Source organism: Ambystoma mexicanum, chromosome 4q, assembly GCF_040938575.1.
Source record: "Ambystoma mexicanum isolate Mex_15411 chromosome 4q, UKY_AmexF1_1, whole genome shotgun sequence".
Lineage (NCBI taxonomy): Eukaryota > Metazoa > Chordata > Amphibia > Caudata > Ambystomatidae > Ambystoma > Ambystoma mexicanum.
This window is the reverse complement of record NC_090928.1, coordinates 55,571,087-55,594,704: the sequence shown is the minus strand read 5'-3', so window position 1 is coordinate 55,594,704 and position 23,618 is coordinate 55,571,087. Positions and strand designations below refer to the sequence as shown.

At 46.3% G+C, this 23,618-nt stretch overlaps 1 protein-coding gene across 1 annotated transcript in view; it reads left to right on the top strand.

The window, feature by feature from the left end:
- Positions 1–23,618, top strand: part of LOC138467193 (tropomyosin alpha-1 chain-like) — a 996,954-nt gene that overhangs the window by 626,806 nt on the left and 346,530 nt on the right. The window contains exon 11 of the mRNA XM_069607248.1: positions 10,485–10,511. Coding sequence (XP_069463349.1) covers positions 10,485–10,511 — 27 coding nt within the window. The remainder of the gene's footprint in view (positions 1–10,484; positions 10,512–23,618) is intronic.

Here is a 23,618-nt window from a genome sequence, read left to right as displayed (position 1 = left end):
TCTTCGATGTTCAGAGATGTATCAGCTTCGCCAAAGCCTGTTACCTTTTTCTGTTTTATCTGGTTCTCTTTCTTTAAACTGAGGAAATAGAGCTCTTTACAAAATTCCCTGGGCAATTTGATCTCCCCGACGTATCTCAAAAGGGATTTCACCATGATTCTGTAAGAGAATCTTCACGTCTCTCCGGAAATCGGGATCAATAACGTCCTCTAAGACTTCTGTCCCAAACGTCCACGCTAGGCCAGATTTTGGGACCAATCGTATTTAACACCCCGGAAGGGATATCGGGACTAAGTTCGTAGGAATCATTCCTCTTTTCCCAGGAGGGATAATAGCTTCCCTACTGCTGCAGATATCGAACCCTACTGATTCTTTGGTGGAGATGGAAGGGTTAGAGGCTCTTTGACTAGGTTTTTGAAATTGTAGGCTTCCCCAATTAGTTTCAATTGAGTCACATCCCACTCTGACACCATATTTAATGAAAGCATGGTATCAAAAATAGACAGACACAAGTGATCACAGTTCAAGGGTGTTTATTAAACTGTATAGGTAGGGTGGAAAAACACCTAATCTAAATCTAAATCTAAGATGGAAACAAGCTACGGCCATAAAATCAAAATAACGCTGTCCAAGAGGCATCTTGTCAAATAAAAGGGCTTATACTAAGAAAAACATATCGCCAATCCTTACGCTAAATACAAAGAGTGTGAGGTAGAGCTCACAATAAAGAAAAGAAGTGTTCACAAATGATAAGTCAGGATGCAGTTATCATGGTCTCCCTTCCCCATGTTTTGAGCACGGGACAAGGCGGGACTCTGGAGAAAAGCACAAGCTCAAGCTTTCCCAGCACGAGACAAAAGTTCTGTTTGGAGCTCAGGACAAAGAACGATCGTGGGAACTCTGGAATAGTTAACGTGGAGATTTTGTCTCTTTTTCTACTTTGTAAAAATTGTTTCATACAATTAAATCAAATTAAAAAAAAAAAAAAAAAAAAAAAAAGTTCTGTTTTCAGTTATCGGGGACCGTCGATGTCCAAGTCGCTTTCTTTGTAAAAAGTCTCTTGCCTTCGACGACCTGATGTGTTCAAAATAACAACAAAAAGTTCCTTTGCAATGGTACGTTGGGTGATGCCTTTTCACCCCTGGATCCCGTTCTTACGGGGTCAGTCCCTTCTGGATTGTTTGCTTCCTTCCAGCAAGTTCACTACGGCTTTCCACACAATTTCCTTTGTGATTGTTAGGCAGAATTACATGCAGTACCCTTTGGGAACACTACACACAATTAAGACTACAGGTGTAAGCACAATCTCACCTTTGGTACAAGCCTGTACTACACAGTTATGTGGTAGCAGTGGCTGAGCAGCCAGACTTATCTCAAGAGGGATGTGAGAAAGGGTCCACCTTCTGCCAGTAAAGACTGCAGCTCAGGATGGTCTGCAGGATCCAGATCTCCAACAGTAGCAAGGTCCTCTTCCAGCTCTGATTCCTCAGCACCTGATTCAACCACACTAGGTTGTTCCTCACGCTCAGCCTCAGCTGGTGGAGGAGTCACAGGTGTGACTTTGGACAGTCCTCTCAGGGATGTCTTTGTAGGTAGCACAGGAGTGCTGGGTGGCTTCTTCCTTGAGGTTTTAGGTTTCCCCCTTTCCTCCTTTTTCTTAGAAATGGCTGTCAGTAAGTCCTCTGGACTGGGGGTTATAGTCTCCTCTATAATTTCCCCTTGATAGCCTCTTAAGATACTCTCTCTGGCCTTCCGTGTCTGCTCCCGTTTCCTTTTGCTGGGAGGCCTGGGGGTGCTTGATACAACTCCAAGAGTTTTTAAGTCATTCCCCAACAGGACTCTCAAAGGTACTTCACTCTGCACACTTACAGGTATCTTTACAGTCATGTCATTGCACTGGATGAGAGCTGGTAACTGTAGAAGCATTTGAATATGTCCTCAAGCAAGCTTAGTGAGGTATTTGGGTGCCTTAGCAACATCCTCTACCTTGAAAAAAGATTAATCCACTACAGTAATGCTGGCCCCAGTGTCTCTGATGGCAGGGGTCTCCTGCCCATTCACAAGAACACTGTCTTTGTAATACTCTTTAGTATTGTCTGGGATGGAATTGTAGACATCTAAGTTCTGTTGTTCCCACAGACCCAGGGACACTAAAGAAACACTGGCTGAGACTTTCATGGGTTCCTCAGCCAGTAGGTGAAAGTTTCCACTTGCCATTTGTACTTCTTCCTCTGGGGAGAAGGCTAAGGAGACAGTGTGGATCCCTGAAGGTTTACCCTTGATTCTGGGATCCCCTTTCGCATGGTCAGTTGACCCACAAGCATAACATTTACCAAATGTCTTTATGAATGGGGGTTTGGTCTGACCTCCCTCTGGTTTAGCACCAGAAGTTTCACTAGCCTGATTCGGTTTCCCAGTGGGCTTACCCTTCTTATGTTTGTGTCTCTCTTTTGGATCAGAGGTATTGGAATTCTCTTTATTTTTCTTGTGCTGCTTTCCCTCATCCTTCTTCTGAGTTGCCCCAGAATCCTTGTGAGTAGTCCTGTTGGCAAGCCACAAGTCATCATCCCTTGCTAACTTCTTTGGATCAATTTCCTTAGTCAGCCAAGTGCTGTCTCAGCTCAGGAGAGCAGGCATCATAGATAGACTTCAACATAAACAGATTTCTCATACCTTCAAAAATGTCAACTCTGTAACCCTTAACCCAACCATCTAGGTTTTTCAAACATTCACATACCCAGGTAGCCCAAGGGGTACCATCATGCTTTTTGAGGGTTCTAAACCTCTTAAGATACTGGGAAGGAGTTTTCCCAAACCTAGCTATAAAAGCTAGTTTCACACTTTCATACTCCAACCTGTCTATTGTGCCCATTTCCATTATAACATCAGATGCAACTGGGGGTAGCCTAGAAAAAAGCAAAAATCAACTGATCGCTGTAATTTCCTGAATCCCATGGTTATATTCAAAAGTTGCCAACCAATCCAAAATATCAAGCTTAACCTCATACTTACTTACTGTATCTTTGGGCATGCAAGGCCACTTAGGACTGGGAGACCTAGAAGACCCTGGGAGAGAACCATTCTCAAGAGACAATTTCTTCATTTCAAGAGCATGTTGTAATTCCATTTCCCTTTGTTTAAGTTCTTGATGTTTACTTTCAGTTTGGGCTTGGATTCTTTTGAATTCTAACTCAAGTCTCATCTTCTCAAGAGAGACTAACTCTGGACTCAGTATTGGATCTGGTAGGGCCCCTGTGGTAAAAGGTTGGGGCCCAAGAGCAGGTAGAGGTACAATAGGGCCTACATCCTGAGACTCTGCTGTCTCTTCTAACTCATCAATAACATTTGAGTTGGACTCTGAAACATTATCATCCTCATCATCATTGTCCACATATGCTGTAGGAGTAGGTATAGCAGACCTACTTCTCAGACTTTGAAACTCCAACAACTTTTCTATCAATTCATTCTTTTTGCCTTTAACAGGGAGGTTCCTAGCTTTACACATTTCTCTCAGTTGATCAACTGTTAAAATAACTATGGTCTCCTGTCTGTAGCTATCCATATCAAGCATGATAAAACAATTGCTTTTCTAGTGGTGCTTAGCCTTGTGAGGGTTATTTGAACAAAGGTAAGAACAGCACTCTCAGTGTAATAACTATATTTTATCCTCACCACTTGCTACCAGTGTTAGGCAGAATTACATGCAGTACCCTTTGGGAACACTACACACAATTAGGACTACAGGTGTAAGCACAATCTCACCTTTGTTACAAGCCTGTACTACACAGGTATGTGGTAGCAGTGGCCGAGCAGCCAGACTTATCATTCCACTAGCAAGAAGCAGCTCAATATCACAAGATTGTCATGAATCACCGATTCCGCCCCTTCTGGACAACATGGTCCCTCAAACACCGTAGTATTGCATCCATTTTACACCCAACAAGGCCGACACCACGGGGAAACACACGGTCTAGTCTCCCAGTAATGCCTGTTGCTTCCTTGAAAACAGACACGCCCCCTACGGCTCGGCGCGTCTCAACGCTAAGCTTGTCCGTGCTGTTTGTACCGGCAAGTTGCAACTTTGATTCCATCCATTGTCCGCCTTCCCTAATCCTTTGGCTTCCTTGCGGTTAGCCTTCCCTTCCTTCCCGGTGTGTTGTTCTGTGCTGTTCCTCGCTATCTCCGCTTCGCGGAGCCGTGTGAGTTTCTTTCATAACTTCCTGGATTCTTTGTCTTCTCTCCTGGATTATTACCCGGTCTTTCCTGGAATCCTTCCTGGAATACTGAACGCTCTGGGCCATCGTATCCTTCCTCGGCAGGAGCCCAAACTCACATCTACATGTTACCTGCCTGCATACTGGCGACGGAGGAGACACGCCCCTTCCTGTACAAATCCCAAACTTCTAGAAAGAAGGAAAAATCTGTGAACACCAGAAAGAAGACTTCAATTAATCAGATAGGTGAGCCAAGAGTCTGAGGACTCAGAGTGTGACAGTTTGAAACGCCTACAACCTAACATTGAATCCAACATGGAGACTGCTATACAGGACCTCATGAGGGGAATGCAGGAATTAACAACAGAGGTCCAGAACCTCAAGGCTGAGAATGCAGCATTAAAACAGCTGGTTCTACCCTGGGACTAGGCATATCAGGAGAGCGCTTCAGTAGGAGGCATTGTGGATAAATATGATGAAACCTGTAAGGCATTGCGCTCTTTCCTTGATTCATGTCTGGTACACTTCACATTCAAACCTTACTGTTTTTCCACGCCCAGGGCTAAGGTGGGCTTTGTAATCTCCCACCTTTCCGGGAATGCATTAGCATGGGAAACACCATTGGTATCTGCGGGGGACCCTTTACTTGACAACTATGACGGCTTCATAGATGCCTTCAAGGCCATGTTTGACTGTCCTGAACAGGTGTATTGTGTCCAAGAGAAGCTATTGAAATTCCAGCAAGGAAATCAAGATATGCTGTCTTATGTAACTTGTTTTAAACAATTGGCTAAGGAAGCTGATTGGACCCCCGAAGCATGCTTTACCTTGTTTCGTCGTGGGTTAAATGAGGAGATCAAAGATAAATTGGCAAGAGTGGCCCGTCCGAGATCCTTACAAACCCTTTTAGACTTGTCCTTGCAAATCGATTTTAGGATACAAGAAAGAAAAGCAGAGAAAAGAAAGGCTGTGCTGCTCGTACCGGCAAGTTGCAACTCTGATTTCATCCATTGTCCGCCTTCCCTAATCCTTTGGCTTCCTTGCGGTTCCCTCCTGGATTATTACCCGGTCTTTCATGGAATCCTTCCTGGAACACTGAACGCTCCGGGCCATCGCATCCTTCCTCGGCAGGAGCCCCAACTCACATCTACAAGTTACCTGCCTGCATACTGGCAACGGAGGAGACACGCTCCTTCCTGTACAAATCCCAAACTTCTAGAAAGAAGGAAAAATCTGCAAACATCAGAAAGAAGACGTCAAGAATCAAACAGGTGAGCCAAGAGTCAGAGGACTCCGAGTGTGACAACTATAATACACTACAGTACACAACCAATAGGTTTCTGAACAAGTTAGGCTCCCCTGAAGTGGGAGCAAAATGGCACTTCAGTAACTTTCAAAAAGGGTAGAAAGACAAAGGTTATAAGAATCAAAACACAATTACTTTCAGAGTCAGGGCAAATAGTTTCAGTTCACTACAAGAGGCAGTTCAATTCAATAGGCCTGGGCCAAAGTCAATGGTTCAGTGTCTTGGATAAGATAGCACAGTTCTGGTAGTAAACGGTTAAGTCTTTGCCAATGTCTTACAAGTAGTTTGCCAGAAAAAGAGTTATATGTCGGATTAGGAACAAACAAGACTCCAAAGTTGGGAAAGTTTCACAAACTTTCAGCGTGGCAGAAAGGATTTCCACACCGCATTTGCGCAGTACCTTATTGATGAAGAAAAGCTGTAGCTGAGGCAGTTGTTCCTGGCAGTTCATGTAGATCTCGCTGTTCCTGAGCTTCAGTCATGGGGACAAGAAGGAGGACGTCGGGAGGTTCCTGCACTGCCCAGGGAAGAAGACACAAGCTTGGCTAAACGTCGGTTTTAAGGTGTGAGTGCCCTAAAGTCCACAAACTGGTATCCTTCTCACTGGCAATCCGGTTTTCAACAGCACTCTGAAGAAAATTCGACCAGTATGGAGATGGTGTCCAGTTGGCTTGCGAGTTGGTTGTTCCCACCAGCTCAATGGAAGATGTCATCCTTAAAGGGGCTTCTCTGTCGATGGAGTTTCAGGCATTTCGGACGTGCAACAGGGCTTCACCGGGCAAACCAACGGTCCAGGAGTTGCAGCAGTTGTCTTCCTTCAGCTCATCTTTGATTCTTTCGTTCCAGTGTTCGACTCTGCCTTCCAAGTCCCAGAGACCTGCTCTTAAACAGTTTTCTCCCATTCATTCCAGCCTAGCTGTCACTCACTCAGCAGGGTGGCTGTCCTTGCCGGACAGTCAGCCAGCCAATCACGCCAGAGTGCATTTGGGTCTCCTAGGAGAATAAGCACAGGGAGTTTCGGGCACCTCCATCACATCCTGTCCACCCCAGACACTCAGGTGCCAGAGGAGGGCTTCAGCACAGAAGCCTGCCAAAGGCCAACTAACAAAGGGACCAAACCTGGTTTGGCACGCTGAGACAAACACTAGAAGGACCTTTCCTAAAAGAAACGGCAAAAAAAGATGACCAGAGTCTGTTTTTACAGAGGGGTCTTGGGCGCCATATTGAAAAACATGGCTGGCCCGATTTTTAGCTACCGGTGTTCGTGGTCGGGAAAAATCACAGTAGTTTGTTCTAAAACCACTGCCACTAGCCATTTCAAGAGGAAAGGGTAACATTTGGCACGCTGAGACAAACACTAGAAGGACCTTTCCTAAAAGAAACGGCAAAAAAAGATGACCAGAGTCTGTTTTTACAGAGGGGTCTTGGGCGCCATATTGAAAAACATGGCTGACCCGATTTTTAGCTACCGGTGTTCGTGGTCGGGAAAAATCACAGTAGTTTGTTCTAAAACCACTGCCACTAGCCATTTCAAGAGGAAAGGGTAACATTTGACTGTTACATGAGTGTTTAGACATAGGGGATGCTAGGCAACCCCTCCTGCACTCTATAGGAAGATTGTTTGTGCTGGATCTATGAATTTAAAAAGACTAGCAAAGTCAATTTAACTTTACATGCACTGGGAGACAGTAGTCAGTCCCAGAGAAGGTATTTAAACCTTGGGAAGTCTGAAAGACATCCCTGTGCCACTGCACTGAAGGTGCTGTGTGACACACAAAAAAATAGATGATGCCTATGGAGTTTGTCTAAAAAAACTCCATATCCAAAGAACACAAAAGTAAAACACATAACAAAATACGTGAAAGAGTGGGAAAAAAGGCTCACACTCTTTCCAGGTAAAAAGTAAAGTCCTAGAAATCCAGCAAAGCTGCTAGGGGTCTCAAAAGGTAAGGGAAATTAGCACATTTCTGAGAATTCTCCCTAACAGTCATATTCACAAATCCTAATGTCATAAACAGTTCACTGTGGACAACCCTATGCCGGGTTTACGATTGTCAACACACCTGTTTTTTCCACTTTCTTACGATGTGGGGTTCACTTTCCTTAGCTTTAAGATCATCTGCCAGTCTAAGACTTTCTACCACTTTGAACCTCTTCTCGCCTGTCCCAAGGCCTTCTGCTAACAGTAGTTTCAACAATCGAGTAATCACCCAGAGTTTATCGAGTGAGCATCCACGTGGTGCCTGCCTCATCTTCAGCTGGCTTTCCCCTTTCACCTTAACAGTTCTTTGTACTTTCTGCAATCAGCCGCGTGTTAATTTTGTTCAACACAGATTGGTTTCTTTATCGGTTCTCCCCTCGACTCACCGGCTGTGATGATCCGCTTGGCTTTCTTTGTATCGGGAGTCAAGGCCGGTACCATGGTAGCAGGCGTCTCGCTCTGTCCTGCTTATCAGCGTAGACAAGCTCAGTGTACCGTTGACATTTGCTGCAACACACTTGTGCTATTGTTCGCAGTATTACGATTCCTTCTGCAGAGGTTTCACAGGCCTGGGTTGGAAAGAGCAAGGTCGCTTCTCACATTGTCAGCCTTTCCAGTCTCGCCACCTTTCTCCTCCTCTTGAACTGCTGTGTCTGGATAGCTGTTTCATTGTGCGGTCTGCCTTAATCGTATTGTGCTCTCGTGCTCCACATTTTATTCATGTCGGGAAGGGAAAGGGCCATCAGGTGTGTGTGATTCTGGTCATTTGCCTGACGCTTGTGTTGGGACATATCAGGTAAACGACTCTGGTGTTTGTCCGTCGTCCATTGCAGTGTGCGAAAGTGTTCGCGTCAGAAAAGGGCAGGGGTGAAGTGTTTCAATATCCTACGGGTTAGGATGGGGAAAAGGTGTTATAAGAAGGGGGATACTGCGTCTCACCTGTCAGTGTCCCACTTCCACTACCCGAAGACCCCCCCCCCCTCACTGGTCCACCCCCAGGAACTGGATCCAATAGCAATGGCCGTGTCCTGGTCACCTGAATGACAGATCCCCGGGGACTAGTCAGGGAGACACCTTCAGGTTTGTCACACAAGCAGGAAAGAAAGGCCGTTTTCTTTGAATTCTGATTAAGTGACTGGGTCCTAAAATGATATTGTTAAATTAGTAGAAGAAACCCACAAATGAAATACATGTTTAAGACTCATCGGCATTGAAGCATCTGGAGGTGATAGGAAAGAGTAAGGACAATTCTGATGACTTGGGTAGCAATGACATCCATTGCTATATTGCTTAGAAGAAAGAGCCCAGCTTAAAATATTATAAAATAACACAAATAGCATGCTGGGGATGCCTGTGGAGCTGCCGGTTTTAAGCACCAGCATTAAACAGAAGAGTCTATAGGTATCCATTTTACATGCTACCTGCCATGCTCACATGGCAGGCAGCATTCACAATTACAAGTAAACACTGCCGGCCATCTGTGCATGGTAGCATCGTTTAACTGTAATTGTAAATGCTGCCTGCCATTTGAGCATGGTAGAGAGCATTTACTCATTTGTACAGCTGAGTGCAAATGTGCATGGCAAAAGACATCATACACAGGTGTCCGCCACCTTTTGCCTCGCACATTTGCACTCCACTGTGCAAATTACCAAAATTTGGCTGCGGGGAACCGCATACGTGTATGTCTAAGCGTAACAATTCCCTGCTGCCAAATTACTCGCTGGAGCGAAATAAGGTAATTGTGGTATATATGAAGTATGACCTGCAAGTTCAATCAATGCATCAACATACATGAGAAATTAAGAATAACAATCCTAATTATCTGGTTGAACATTTTGCTTTAAAACACTACAGATATCCAGTGTCCTTGAGCTGCTTTGTATTGGACCACTGAGCCCAACGTCACTGATCTCTTCACTATTTCCATAGATTCAAGGCTTCCGTAAGAAAGTATAGCAGCATTATAGTGACACTAAACACATTGTTTTCAGAAAAGCCATGAAGGAAGTGATGTAATAGTCTGACAGCAACAATAAACGTAGCTATTGCAAAGCAGAAGCTGCGCTGCACATATTGCTCTTTAAACATGAAAGGAAGTGCAGACAAACTAAAACTAATAGCACAAGGGTTCCACCTGCATGCAATACCCACCAGATCACACCACCAACCTACTCCACAAGGAGGCCTCACCTAGTGCCTAGTATCTTGGCAGCTATAGAGATTTCCTGAGTGAGGTGTGTCTTGCCTTAATCCAAGTGAGCAGTCTTTCACAACATCCGGCTGAGGTCGCCTGTGACACAGTCAACCTGGAACGCCACATCTGGGAGAATACACTAACGGGTAGGCAGCTAAGTCAGCAATAGGGTGACCCAATTCCAAGGCACTTACCAGTTTGTGTGATTCCACCAAATCTCACCAACTCACAGAGCACTGGGTAGATGAGTGCTACCAAAATGACTCTTCTTTCAGAAGCAGATGACAGCATAAAAGTAAATCAGGAAACCAGTGCCACACCCTTTAGCCTCATGCCAGCTACCGTGCATGAAGAGACAGACAAGACAGGTGTTGATGGAGGTTGGCCTTTGACTAAGCTCTAGGGAACATATTCATTTTATTTATTTATTTTGGGAAATGTTTGGAAATTGGTTGGTTGCCTCCCTCAAGGTTGCGGGTGTAGCTCGAATATAAGGATTCTGAAAGGAAGAGGTAATTTGTAGTAATTTTCTGACTGATCATATCTGAAGACCCTCATTTCTCACTTAGAATGCTATTCAATCTTGTTTTGGAAAAGAAGTGCAAACCTCCCTTTTGAGTCATTTACTCAAAATACTTTCAAAGTAGGGTGCAGCAGAATTTCAAATACTAGATTTTAGAAATCATGTAATTAAAATAATAATTGTGAAACCAATAATGTTAAAACTATTTTGTTTAGATGCTTAGTGTAAATATGTAATTTGACACATGTTCTTTTGTTACGCAGTGAACGTGAGGCATCAGCTGCCGAGAGGTACTGTACAAACTGTATTATATTCATATTCTTTGTGAAGCAATAGGTTTTATCATCCCTTTGCAAATTTCCAGCTAAACTGTTCATGTCTCAACATAAAGCTTTTTACAATAAGTATGTAAAGTTTTGTTTCCTCTCTAAACCACTTTTCCTCTTTAATGCCACTACAGGCATCCACCTGACAACCACCCGTGCTTACACAACGGGCCCAACTGCTGTATACTCATCACAGTGGCCAAACAATATGAAGGGGCTGTTACCCCGCCCTGCCACTTGTCACCATCAATCGCCAACCCTCCTGACTTGGCTAACCCCATTGACGGCCCTGTTCCAACTACTGCTGTCCATCAATATGTTACTGGAAATGCCACTTTATGCCCTGAACTAAATATTGCTGTTATTCAATGTGATACTAGAAACTGTACTGCCAATAATGCCACTGCCTGCCCTGACCTAAACATTGCTGCTAATCAGTATGATACTGGGAATCAATATGATAATGGGAACTGTGTTACTAGAAATGCCATAACATGCCCTGACCTAAACACTGCTGCTAATCAATGTGATACTGGGAATTGTGTTGTTGAAAGGCCATGACCTGCCCTAACCAATATACTGCCGCCAATCAACATTACACTGAGACCCGCCTTGCCACTGACAACCGAGGAACAAATGTATCTACCTGCCTTGCCCCTAATACAGTGGACAGCCGCACTACAACCAAACATGCCTTGACCCCCCTCAACCTTGCCATGGTCAACACCTGCTCCCTACCAGCACATGCGCTAGACATCCATGACCTCCTTACATCTGACAACTTTGACGCCCTCATGGTCACTGAAACGTGGCTCCATGCCACCTCAGGACCCGCCTGTGCCCCGGCAAGCCTGGCTGACTACAACATACTCAGAAACAACAGATCCAACACAATGGACAGAGGAGTAGCCATCATAGCCAAAGACTACCTATGCATGAGACCATTTGAATCTTCCATCGAAAAGTGCAACATCTTATCTGCAAACCTATTCGCCTCAGTGACAATCACTATCACCATCCACCTGATCTACTGCCCACCAGGCTCCACCCTATAATTTGAAGGAGACCTGCTCCATCTGATTGCTGACAACATAAAACCCCTATCTAAAATCCTCCTCCTGGGGGACCTAAATCTGGGTCTGAACGACCCTACTGACCAGCAAGCCTCCTCCCTCACCAGCTCTCTCTAGTCACTTGGTTTTAGCCAGTGCATCAACACTCCCACCCACGACAAGGGGCGTACCCTGGATTGGATCGCCCATCTCAACTGCCCTGTTTCTATTAGATTGTAATATGCCCTGCCCCTGGACGGTCCACCATATTATTGCCTTCAACATCCTACCCTGCTATCATACCAAACCTGCTACCAACCCGCTACCCCACACTTGGGCCTGCAGCTCAAAAAACCTCACCAAAGACGGCCATTTTCCACACCTTGATGCCCTCAAACCAAAGCACCTTGGCTCACAAGACCTCTCTGCCCTAGATGACCTCTACATCAAAACTCTTACCAATGCAATTGATATCATTACCCCCTGTGCACTGAAAAAAGCCAAACCTGCAGGGCACCTCAACTCATGGTTCACCCCAGACCTCCTGGAACTCCGCTCCAAAAACCAGAAACAGCTTGGAACAAAACCTATTAGAACAACCTAAAACAAGCCTTTAGGAATGCAGCCAAACGGGGACGTGGCTAGCCGAGGGCCGAGGAACATGCTTGCTCTGTGAGCTCTGGCACCCGTGTCCTTTCAGGGACTCTTTACCCTCTTCGTGGGACTCCAACACTTATCCTAAGCGAAGATATGGGAAGCAAAAGGCAGAGAGAATCCCCCCTGCAGTGTTAACACTGGAAAACAACTGCTGAGCGAGATAAAAGAAATAAGTAGCGGGGATTCGATAAACCAAGATGGCGGACTGAACGTTGAATGAGCTCTGTCACACCGTATACTACGTGGCTGACCCGATGGATCAATAAATATAGCTGCAACGGCCCCTACAATTCCAACAAGCTTGGCCATAGTGCGAACAGTGGAGCAACCGTGAGTAGTAATCCCGGGGCGAGACACGCAAGATAGGTTGCTATAAGCGTCCCTGCAGTCAAGGGATAAGAGCGCGCGAAGGCAGCACTACAGAGCGTATGCTGGATCCTATTGGGCGGCAACAACAGAGGAAGCAACAGATAAATGAATGTGGGGATATCAAATGGACTGCGCTGCATGCCGTTAAACTACTTATCAGCACAGCACTTTGAACGTGCATTCAAGCAGCCGCATGTAGGAGCAGGGACGTCATTTCACCAAAATGCCAGGGGTAGCGGAAGTGACATCACAGTGCCACGCCCCCAAGAGTGACATCACGGGAAGTGATGTCATTTGACCACACCCCCACAGGAAGTGATGTCATTAGACCACACCACACCAGAAGTGATTTCATGTGACCACGCCCCCCCACATGACATCACACATGACATCACAGGAAGTGTTTCATACAAGAATGGATCATCATATGTAGCAGTGTCAAGGTCCATGTTGCCACGTGAAGTGTATGAACCCCAATCCCCTCTTTATGTGGATCTGCCCTGTTATTTCAACCGGACTACATTCTGGGGGGACAGGGACGGATAGGCGGGCATGGGGATAGGGGAAAGCCATGATAAAAGGGGAGAGGGAGAATATTTCACCAGAAAACATGTATGGCATCCTTCAGATTTTAATGATTCTTCTTCTTGTGTTATTTTGGCTGCCAAAAGATTAGTTCAAAATGTGTTCAAGGCATACAGTGCATTACTGAGTGATACGAACTTCAGTACCAAAAGCCTCATCAGTCCTGTCCCCATATTTTATGGGGGAAAAAATCCTGGCTGCATTTTGCATTACTCCCACACTCACCAGCACTCTTTATATGCCTAGGTTTCTGTTCCTACATGTTCATTGTCCTCCAAACCCCGCACCTCTCCATAATGGTACACATTCCAACAATTAGTACTATTGTATAGATTTTGGGATAATGCCCAACAGTTGCTCTTCCTTCACTCTGATCATAAGACTTCAAATGTAGTTTCTTACCAGATTGAGCAGAACAGTGGCTTGACAGACGTGCCGGTGCTGCTGTTTCAATGGCATGAAAGGTGAAGATTCTGACTCGAAGGCAGGTTGTTGCTTAGGTGACTGGAAACCAGAGGAGAGGCCTGTGAGTGTTCAATGGCAAGAGATCAAGAAGACACAGAACTCTGGTAGTGGAGCTGCAGGTGTTTGGCAGAGAAGAGGCTGCAAGTATGGCAGGTGCTGTTTTGAGGTCACAGAACTCTGGTAGTGGAGCTGCAGATGTTTGGCAGAGAAGAGGCTGCAAGTATGGCAGGTGCTGTTTTGTGGTCACAGAACTCTGGTAGTGGAGCTGCAGGTGTTTGGCAGAGAAGAGGCTGCAAGTATGGCAGGTGCTGTTTTGAGGTCACAGAACTCTGGTAGTGGAGCTGCAGGTGTTTGGCAGAGAAGAGGTTGCACGTATGGCAGGTGCTGTTTTGAGGTCACAGAATACTGGCTGTGATGCCGATGGTGCCGGGCTGGTTTTCACAGAGGACACTGACTGGGTGTGTCTCATCATTGCTTGGGTGACTACAAATCAAGGAAACGGTGCTGGCATTGTGAAGACAGAACTGTAGCTGTGGGGCAGCTGGTGACTGGCTTAAAAGAAGTTGCTGCTTAGATGGCTCATCATTGCTTCACATGATCTATCAAAGACAAAATGTAATAAAATAGTTGATTATAAAACACTCCCTTGTCCCACAATGCCTGAGTTCATATTTTCTCTATCCTGACAACACACACAGGTCCAGTCCCAGATTTGTCTCGTGGAGCGGGGACAAACTGGATGCTGTAATGGTGCAGTGTGGCGACTCCACAGAGACAGTAGAGGTGGAAAGCGCAAATATCGGGACGTGTATTATTTGGTGACAATCACTGTATTATTCGCTGCCCTGCAGTAAAGACCAGTGGGTAGTTTCCCACCTGAACACAAGCTAACCCCCTCGGCCACGCAATAAAGGGGACACACACACAGAAATCATCTGCTACTTGTTGGGGCCGTCTGGAGGGTCTCCTGCTGGTGGTGTTTTAAACTGTTGCTTGGTCTTTCATCGTTATCCAGCCGGGCCTGCCCCACATAAAATCAAAAGTCTATTGCAAGCAGTGAAAGACAGGGGAACTTAAATGAAACAAACCACACAAGTGGAAGCTGAGCAAGCTAGGAGTCAAACAGGGGTGATAACTTGTGTCTGAGAGAGCTCATTCTAAAGGGGTAACAACCCCCTGTATGTGGGATAAGGCTCAATTTGGCCCATGGCCCCTCACTGCTGAATGAGTGAGCAGGTTTTAAGACTTTGCTGATTCTGCTATCCTAAAGGCTCGAGCCTTCTATCCCTTTCCCCATCATGGCTTCCAACATCCTCAACCGCAGCTTATGGACAGCAGGCAGCTCGGGACATGCCTGTTGCCAATTGAATGGGAGAGTGTCATGAACTCACATTGGTGGTGAAGACGCACCCAACATACAGAACACAATGGTATAGTGTTGCAGTCCTGCTGAGAAATAACAATTTGGTCTGCATAAATGTAAACCAGAATGGCTGAGATGTACACGCACTGTGCTGTTAAAAATAAAGCAGCTGTGGTGGGTGGAAGTGCTGCTTCGGTGGCATCAAGAGTATACAATTCCCTGCGGGGTATTGTTGGTCATTTCCTATTGAAGTATAGCAGCCCTACTGAGAAGTGCCATTAAAAGTGAAGCTGTCCAGTAGGCTGGATCAGTGCTGCCCCATAAAAGGTGTAGCAGCCTCTGTGAGAAGTGGCAGTACTGTCCCAATGGTGAGAAATGTAGTACTTTGAAACACTTGTGTATAGGCGTGTTACCAATGCCATATCATATCTTATCATATCATATTTTCGCATTAACTATGCTTAAGCACTTTGGGTTATTGAATAGTGCTGCTACATTCTGAGTAATTCCATCCCTTTAAATATATTAGCTTTTGTATAACTACAACAGTGTTGAGTTATTCTGATGATGATGTTAGACTTGCTCAATAGTTCTGGTTCTGTATCATTAAATGTACTTCAGATCTTCAGAGTCTCGAGAGGATAGCTCAGGGGCAACGTGCTCGCCTTGGAAGCAAGATGACATGAAGCAACACAGGTTCGATCCCTCGGTCCGCGCAACAAAGGTTCGATCCCTCGGTCCGCGCTTAGAAACCTCTGGGTATTAAGCTCGTTATAAATAACCTATCATATCAAACAGTCTCATTTGCCCTCTCCCTGCACCTCATTTCGCAGATGTAATGCAAGAAGGGTGCCAAAAAGATTTTTAGAAATTGAGGGACAGACTTGCTTTGCATCTGTGCCTCCATTTCTAAAAATCGTTAGATCCCAACCATCGGCAGTACCTGTCTCACCTGTTCCCGACCCTCGCCCGCACCCCTCTCACCTCACTTGACCCACATCCTCGCCAGCCCCCCGCTCACCTGATCCCCACCATTGCAGAAACCCCTCATCTGCCCTGATCCACATCCTCGCACGGAACCCCTCTCACCTGATCCCCACCCTCGCCAGTCCCCCCCATCAACTGATCCCCACCCCCTCTCACCTGATCCCCACAATCGCAGGCATCCCTCATCTGTCCTGCATACGGGCGCTCCCACAAATAAACTGCAAAGGAGGATCTAATGTGGGTGATTATCCAAATTAAACTTCACTATCTTCAGGGCAAAGGCATCATTTACAGAGCAGGTCCTTGCAGGGCAGAGGTTGACTGACAATGATGCACTTTCAAAGCCAGCAGTGCAGTTGTTCCAGCCTGGCAGTTCCGGGATTTGAGCACTGTTGCTTTCTTCCCAAGGCCCAGCACTATAGGCTGTGGCTGCCAGGTGTGGAATTTCAGCGACCTTTCCAGTGTTGTTGTGATAGCCGTTCTTTATCGCCCTGAAGTTCCACCCTCTTTGACAGTGGCAGCACAAAACAGGTTGATGGCCAGAAAACATAAATGCATTTGCCATTTTCTGATCACTGACACGCCAGCACATTCCCTTTAGTTCAAGTCCAAATCTTGTATGTGCCTTTCAACTTTCACAACTTTGCCCACTTCTCATGCCCTTTCGTAATCAGCCCGCAGACCGAGGTCAGGACATTTACCCCCAGTGTCTTCGGCTCGGACACAAATCCCCTTTCTATTGGAAGCAACCCTTGCTTGGGCCGTGCATGGACCGCACTGTAAATAACACGCGGCGTGCGTTGCTCTCAGTATAGAAAGTAGGACGGCTTTCATACCTTAAAAGACAATGAACACACCATGTTTATGAAAAAAAAGCGCGAAAAGCACTGCAGGAATGAAATAAACTTAAGATGCAATATTTTCATACCTTTTACATGAACTTAAAAAAAATAGTAGCGAGTGTTCATGACACGCACGCACACACAATGTTTATGTATCTTGGCAGCGTGCGCGATATGGAATAAAGCACCTCAGTGCCTATACATTGCGAGTATAACACATGGCCCCTCCTGCCATCCACGCTAGCTACGTTAACCCGTGCGCTCCCAAGCATTTAATTTGTTTCTCGATCCGGTAGTGCAGTTCAGAAAGCGATAGCGAATCTGCCCCAACGATGCTTACCGGAAACAGCTACAGCAGAGGTGCCCGGGCCTAATTCACAGGGGTGTTTTATAATGGCGCAGTCCCGCTGGAAAAACCTCGGTGAATCAGGCCCTTACAGAGCAGCAGCTTTCCTCCGGTTCTGTGTGATTACTGCTAGATAAAGTGGCAGCTCATTATTGATGACTGGAGTCATGCAGCAGGGACAGGGGCACCAGAGGTCGCGAGGGCACATGGCCACCTGGACGGCAGAGACTCTGCCGTGCCGGGGGCCGTGTGCCCTCGCCTGTGGCGTCGCCGCCGGGTCCTGGGGCTGCGCCCCGCAGCAGGCAGGCTATAAATAAAAACGAAAACGAAAGAAATCCACCCAGCACTGCAGCAGCGCGCACCGGGCGCCGACGGTGGCAGTGCTGCAACGGCGGCCCGCCCGCCACCCACACACACACACACACGACGACACCCGCCTTGACCCACCAGTACTCACCAAGTCGCTGCAGTTGGCCTAGCCTGGCCTTCTTCAGTGGAGTGAGTAGGGCATGGGTCACTGGATGGACTGGAGCAGCAGGAGCTGATCAGGGAGCAAGCACACGTGTTTACACATGCGCAACTAAATCAAAATGGAGGACCACAAGCGTCGCAGCATGCTGTGGCCACGCCCCCTCCTCCTCTGATTGGTCGATGGCCAGAGGTCGCAAGAGATTGACAGAGGTCGCTGGCCAATCGGCAGCGGTCGCTCTTGCAACCTCTGGCGACCCCCAAATGACGTCCCTGTGTAGGAGAGAGAAAGGCGTGTACACAACACACTACGGAATACGCAGGTCCATATCTAGTGGCAGTGAGGTACGGAACGAGGAAAGAACGGACCGCACTTCAGCTAAACACAATCAGGAACAAACACTTCAAACGGCATGTAGAGCGGGGAGTGCACTCACCCTTGCACTTGCCACCTGATGTCTGCACTTATCCTCGCACTCGCCACCACTTGGCTGTACCTTACTTACTTATTTATTCTATTATCCTATGTCCTGCACTGCCCCTCCCCCCTTCCCATGCACTTGTGCAATCTGATTGACACCTGGCCTAGTGGGATCGCTGTCTGTCTTCCCTCTGTTACCCCTCCCTTGCCTCGTCGCGCCTTGAAACACTTGTGTACAGGTGTGCTATAAATGCCATATCATATCACTAGCCCATACAGTGGAGCCACTATAAAAAATAAAGAGCACCCAGCAAGGAACCTACGGTTCTGGAACAGCAACAAGTGAAGTAACTGGAAGAAACTCATATAAAGCGTGGGGGGGCAAGCAGAACTTTCATACAGGCGAACTGAAGCATTTAAGGAACAGGGCAAATGCAGGTCTCCCAAACACATAAACACAACCCAGGGACCATGGCTCCAAGCTCCTAAGAAACATTTAAAAAATGGAGTTGCGACGAACTCTGACGAAGCAATAGCCCAGCTACGGCTCGCTCAATACAACAGCTGTGAGCGGCAAGTAGCTGAAGGCTGAACTGAGAGTGAAACGCAACCCGCACCGGTAAGCTGCAGCAAGCGAAAGGAAGGAGGGAGAAGTGCATGCAGCATTGATTCCACGCGCACCTGAAGTATGAATGGAATGTGCGAGATGGTGACCCGAAACGGGAAATATATGCGGCACTAGAGAGAGGCCATAAATACTGAGGGCCTAACAAAGGAACCAGGAGAAGGTGAGAGGAGGAAGACATACCCCTGATGGGACGGTAAAAGCACGTACTAACCCCTGCGCTGTAGCACGAGTGAAAAGAGGGACTGCTTACTGAATACATGCTAGGCACAGGAAGGGAGGTCCATTGATAAAGCAAGTGGGGCCGGCCAGTGACCAGTACACAGGAGGAGCTAAAGAATAAATGCGACAGGCAATGCAGTACATTTATGAAAAGCTGAGCTCTAAGTAATTGTCAAGTCAATGCATGAGAGCGACCTGATAACAGACACCCTCTAGAAGGCTATATACAACCGAGAGCAAGAGCTGAATACCTGCAGCACAACCTACAGTACTGAAGCACAGGCAACCTTGGACATAAGGGACACATCCCCCTTCCCATTTCGCCTGGACTCCAGGGGAAAGTAAACACTGGAGACCACACGCAACGGGGGATACTAAGCAGGGAAGAAGAGAGCATGTAAGCATAGATACTGCAGGACTGCAGGACACCAGAAATCCAGCGGGAATCCCTCGCACGAAATGGCAAAGAATGCTAATAAAGTTAAAAACCTTGTCTCAGGGGACATTAAAACTATGATACAGAACCAAGAACACACCAAAAAACAGATACAAACCCCAGCGCAAGTTCATGCACCTGTGAGCCCAAACAGGTCAGCAGAAACAGAAGACCTGTCCACAAGGAGATCAGAGCTGCAGGATATGCTTGCGGAAATCAAAAGAGAAATTAAAGACTGCGCCATAGGCCTCACCAACTCACCAAATCCATTGCGGAGTTGAGCAAACAGGTGTCTACGATCGAACATAGAGTGGAGGAGACCAAAACAACTGCAACCAAGCATACGAACAGGGGTTACTGGCTAAACGGCTGGAAGCGGTAGAACAACAAATGGATTGGGTGGTGGCCAGACAAGAGGATGCCGATAATCAATCAAGGAGGAATAATTCAGACTCAGAGACATACCGAAGACAATCTCAGAAGCAGACTTACAAGGACACATCCATACACTGTTTCAACAGGTCCTGGGCAACACAGGAGGAAAACCCATTATCCTGGACAGGACCCATAGGATATACAACGCCTATCAACCAAAGAATGACCTGACCCCAGAAGTGATTACAAGAGTGCACTTTTACCAGGTAAAAGAACGAATAATGAAGGCGGTCAGGAATCAGGAAACCATTAAATATAAAGACGAGCACATCACGTTCTAACAGGACATGGCACAAGCAACAAAGAGATGCAAGTAACTGTGACTGGTGGCAGGCTAGATACGTGAGAAAGGAATCAAAGATAGATGGTCCTTCCCATGCGGGATACGATTTGAATACCAGGATAAAGCCTACCACATCACAAAGGAGGAAGAAATGACGGAACTGATGGGCACAGATGACTCTTCTAGATCAAGCGACTCACGAGTGGAGGAGGACTCGGAACATCGGACAGATTGCACAATCAGGAAAGACGAGTGGTGGCAGGAGTGCCCTTATCCAAAGGGGAGAGGAAGAGGTGCGAAACAAAGAGGGAACACTTGCATGGATACGTAGAAATTATGGTGAACACACAAGTAAGCCAGAATAGAGATGAAGGATAAGAAGAATCGTATAATTTGAGGGTGTTTCAATACTATGTTCGATAATGAAATGAGATGTGTTGGAAGGGAGGTAGGGGGGAAGGTGCGGTTCTGGATAGAGACCCTATCGGTCCGGTTAGAAGGACCCTACAGCTGAACGGATATAATGTATGAAAAACACAAAATGGGAATGTTTGAAATATTGGGGGGTGGGGGGAATAAGTTAAGTTACATAAATTATATAGGCGTAACGAGGGGGAACGACATTACGCATATCACAATATGGGAGAAATGGAATGAGATAAAACAGACACATACTAGAGGATGGCACAAGAGGGACCATGGCTGATATAAACGCAATAAACATTGAACTCACCAATGAAAAGGCGCTCCATACTAAAACGACTGAGGGCTCTGCAGGCCTCCATAGTATTTTTACAGGAGACCCACCTACTAGCTATAGACGAGAACAGAATGTCACACCGCGCGTTTCCTACCCAATATTTTGCAACGAGTGGGACCAAAACTTGAGTGGTGGCAATCGTGCTGGAGGCCTCATTAACACTTAAGGAACGGTTCTGCTATAAAAATCCAGAAGGGAGATTCCTGGTCTTTAAAGACATATTGGGGACTCAGATGTTTACTCTAATAGCACTATATAGCCCAAATGACAAACAAGATACATTCCTGAGCACAGTCCTACAGAAAATAGCTTGCAGGTGTGAGGGCCAACTAATAGATGGAGGAGATTTCAATTGTGTTATGGACCCAACTTGGACATGACGCTTCCCCCTCCAATAATGACCAAAGAAACCGACAAGCATTGGGGAAATTCCTCTGTGATCTTAACTCAATTGAAACTTGGAGGTTCTTCCACAACAATGAAAGGGAATATACACTCTATTCGGCGGGCCACAAGGGTTATTCACGTATAGACATGGTGTTAGTTTCAGCTACCCTAATACCCCAAGTAATGGACATAAACATAGTTATAAAATACCTCTCGGACCATGCCCAAGTACTAGTTCAAATAGAAGTTCAACCAGATAGCAAAACAAGTAATAAAACAATGGAGAATTAATAAATTCATTCTAAAAGATATCGCACTTAGAGCCCACATAGAACAAACGATGAAACTAACTACTAGAAAATAATAATGTAGAGGTGGACTGGAGGGTGGTATGGAATGCTGGAAAGGCGGTTTATGAGGGGGGAATTTATCTCCCAAGCAGCTAAATATGCCAATAATAGAGAGGTCACCCGAGGTTGGAGGGAACGGTAATTCCCCATTGAGCAGGGCCATTCCCCGTTCCCATTTGAGCCCCCATAGGGCTCAATGGGAAGAGGGAAGGCGGCAATAACGGCACCGTAAATTACGGTACCGTTATTGACCCCGGAGTCCCTTTGCGGGTCACGTCCTTAACGCCTGCTTTCAGTAGGTGTTAAGGAAGGACCCGCAAAGGGAACTCGTAGTAGGGCGGTAAGGGTTTAACGGCACCGGTCTCGTTACCGGTGACCGTTAACCCTTACCGCCCTACTCGGAATGAAGCCCAATGTGGGGAAATAGGGACACTGGGTCATATGTGATGGACATGCCCTAAAGCTAGAATCTTTTGGAAAGAAATTTTAGACCACAAACAGATTACAGGGACACACTTACATGAATCGCCAGTAGTGACACTCCTAGGTGCAGAGGTAGAAGGGATATATGCAGCAACAGCTGGGAATGCTACACTATGCACCTCTTGACGGCAGCTCGCATGACTGACACAAAACTAGAAAGCACCAGAAGGTCCCATAATTGCATGTTGGTGGGTACAAATTTGGGGAGAAGTAGCAATGGAGATAGTATGCGCTCTCAAAGCAGGGACCTATCAAAAATTCCTAGAAATCTGGCTCCCTTTTCATGAACATGTCAAGGATAGAGAAAACCAATTTTATAAACCATGTGTACTTGCAAAGGTCAGCGTAATTTGAAACTAAATTAAAAGGTCCTAAGCAATGCAGATGGAAAAAAGGAGACAAGCAAAAAAAGAAAGATGTGAAGTGTCATGCTTATTACTATGTCATGTCGAGGGGGGGAGGGAATGGGGACGGGGTGGGGTTGGAGGGAGTTTAATTATTATTTTATAATGTTGGCAATGTTGCTGAGCTACTGGTTGGACTATGCTAAATGACAAAGACTCAATGCACCATAAGAAGGTATCATAGAAGAAACTCATGGAAACTGATTTTGTAAATTTGATGTTGCAGTAACTACTGATTATATAAATAAAGAAAAAAAAAGAATGCAGCCAAACACTACAAAGAAGCCATCATCAATGCCAAAGCTACCACCTATAACGACACCCGGGAACTCTTTACCATACTAAAAGAATGAGAAACTCCCAATGACCCACTGTCCACCCTCCTAAACGACAAAGTGCATGATCACGGGTCTGGCGGTATCCTGGCGGTAATACCGCTGGGATACTGCCAGGGCAAATAGTGTTACCGCTACACGGTCTGGCGCTATTTGCACCGGATCACGAGTAGCGGGGTAACGGTTATTGCCCATTCCCCTAATAGCACCGAAAATGGCCATTCTGTGCTGGAGGTAAATACTCGGGATTGGGCGGACCCTTAAATGTGGTGGTAATAGCGTTACTGCCGCATTCAAGGGCTATCGCCCAACCCGTGATCAGACCCAAAGAGTGGTGCTCCAGCATCCAAAATGTCATGTCACAAAAAATCGACGTCCTACACAAATAAATACTCAATAAACGATCCTCCTTGAAACACTCGCCTCAAACCATTGCCAACACCAACCTCCAAATATCCTCAGACCCTAGCACCCCTCTATTCCACTTCCATGACATCACCAAAACAGAAACCTCTCACATCCTAAAGAGCCTCACACCCTCAAGATGTAAAGGTGATATCTGCCCGCCTCACTTGTTAAAGACTGTGCAGAATCACTCACCCCTTTCCTTACTGCTTTCATTTTTACTCACCGGTCGGGCGAGTACGTGAGACAGGAGACCAGGAGTGTGAGGTAGGACAGTTGCTTGAAGAACTCAGTTGGAGCCTCCACCCAAGTCTCCTCTCTGTGAGGGACTAGAACTCTTTTTTTGTGATATGACCACTTGCTGGAAGTTGGACCAGACAAGGGGACTGAT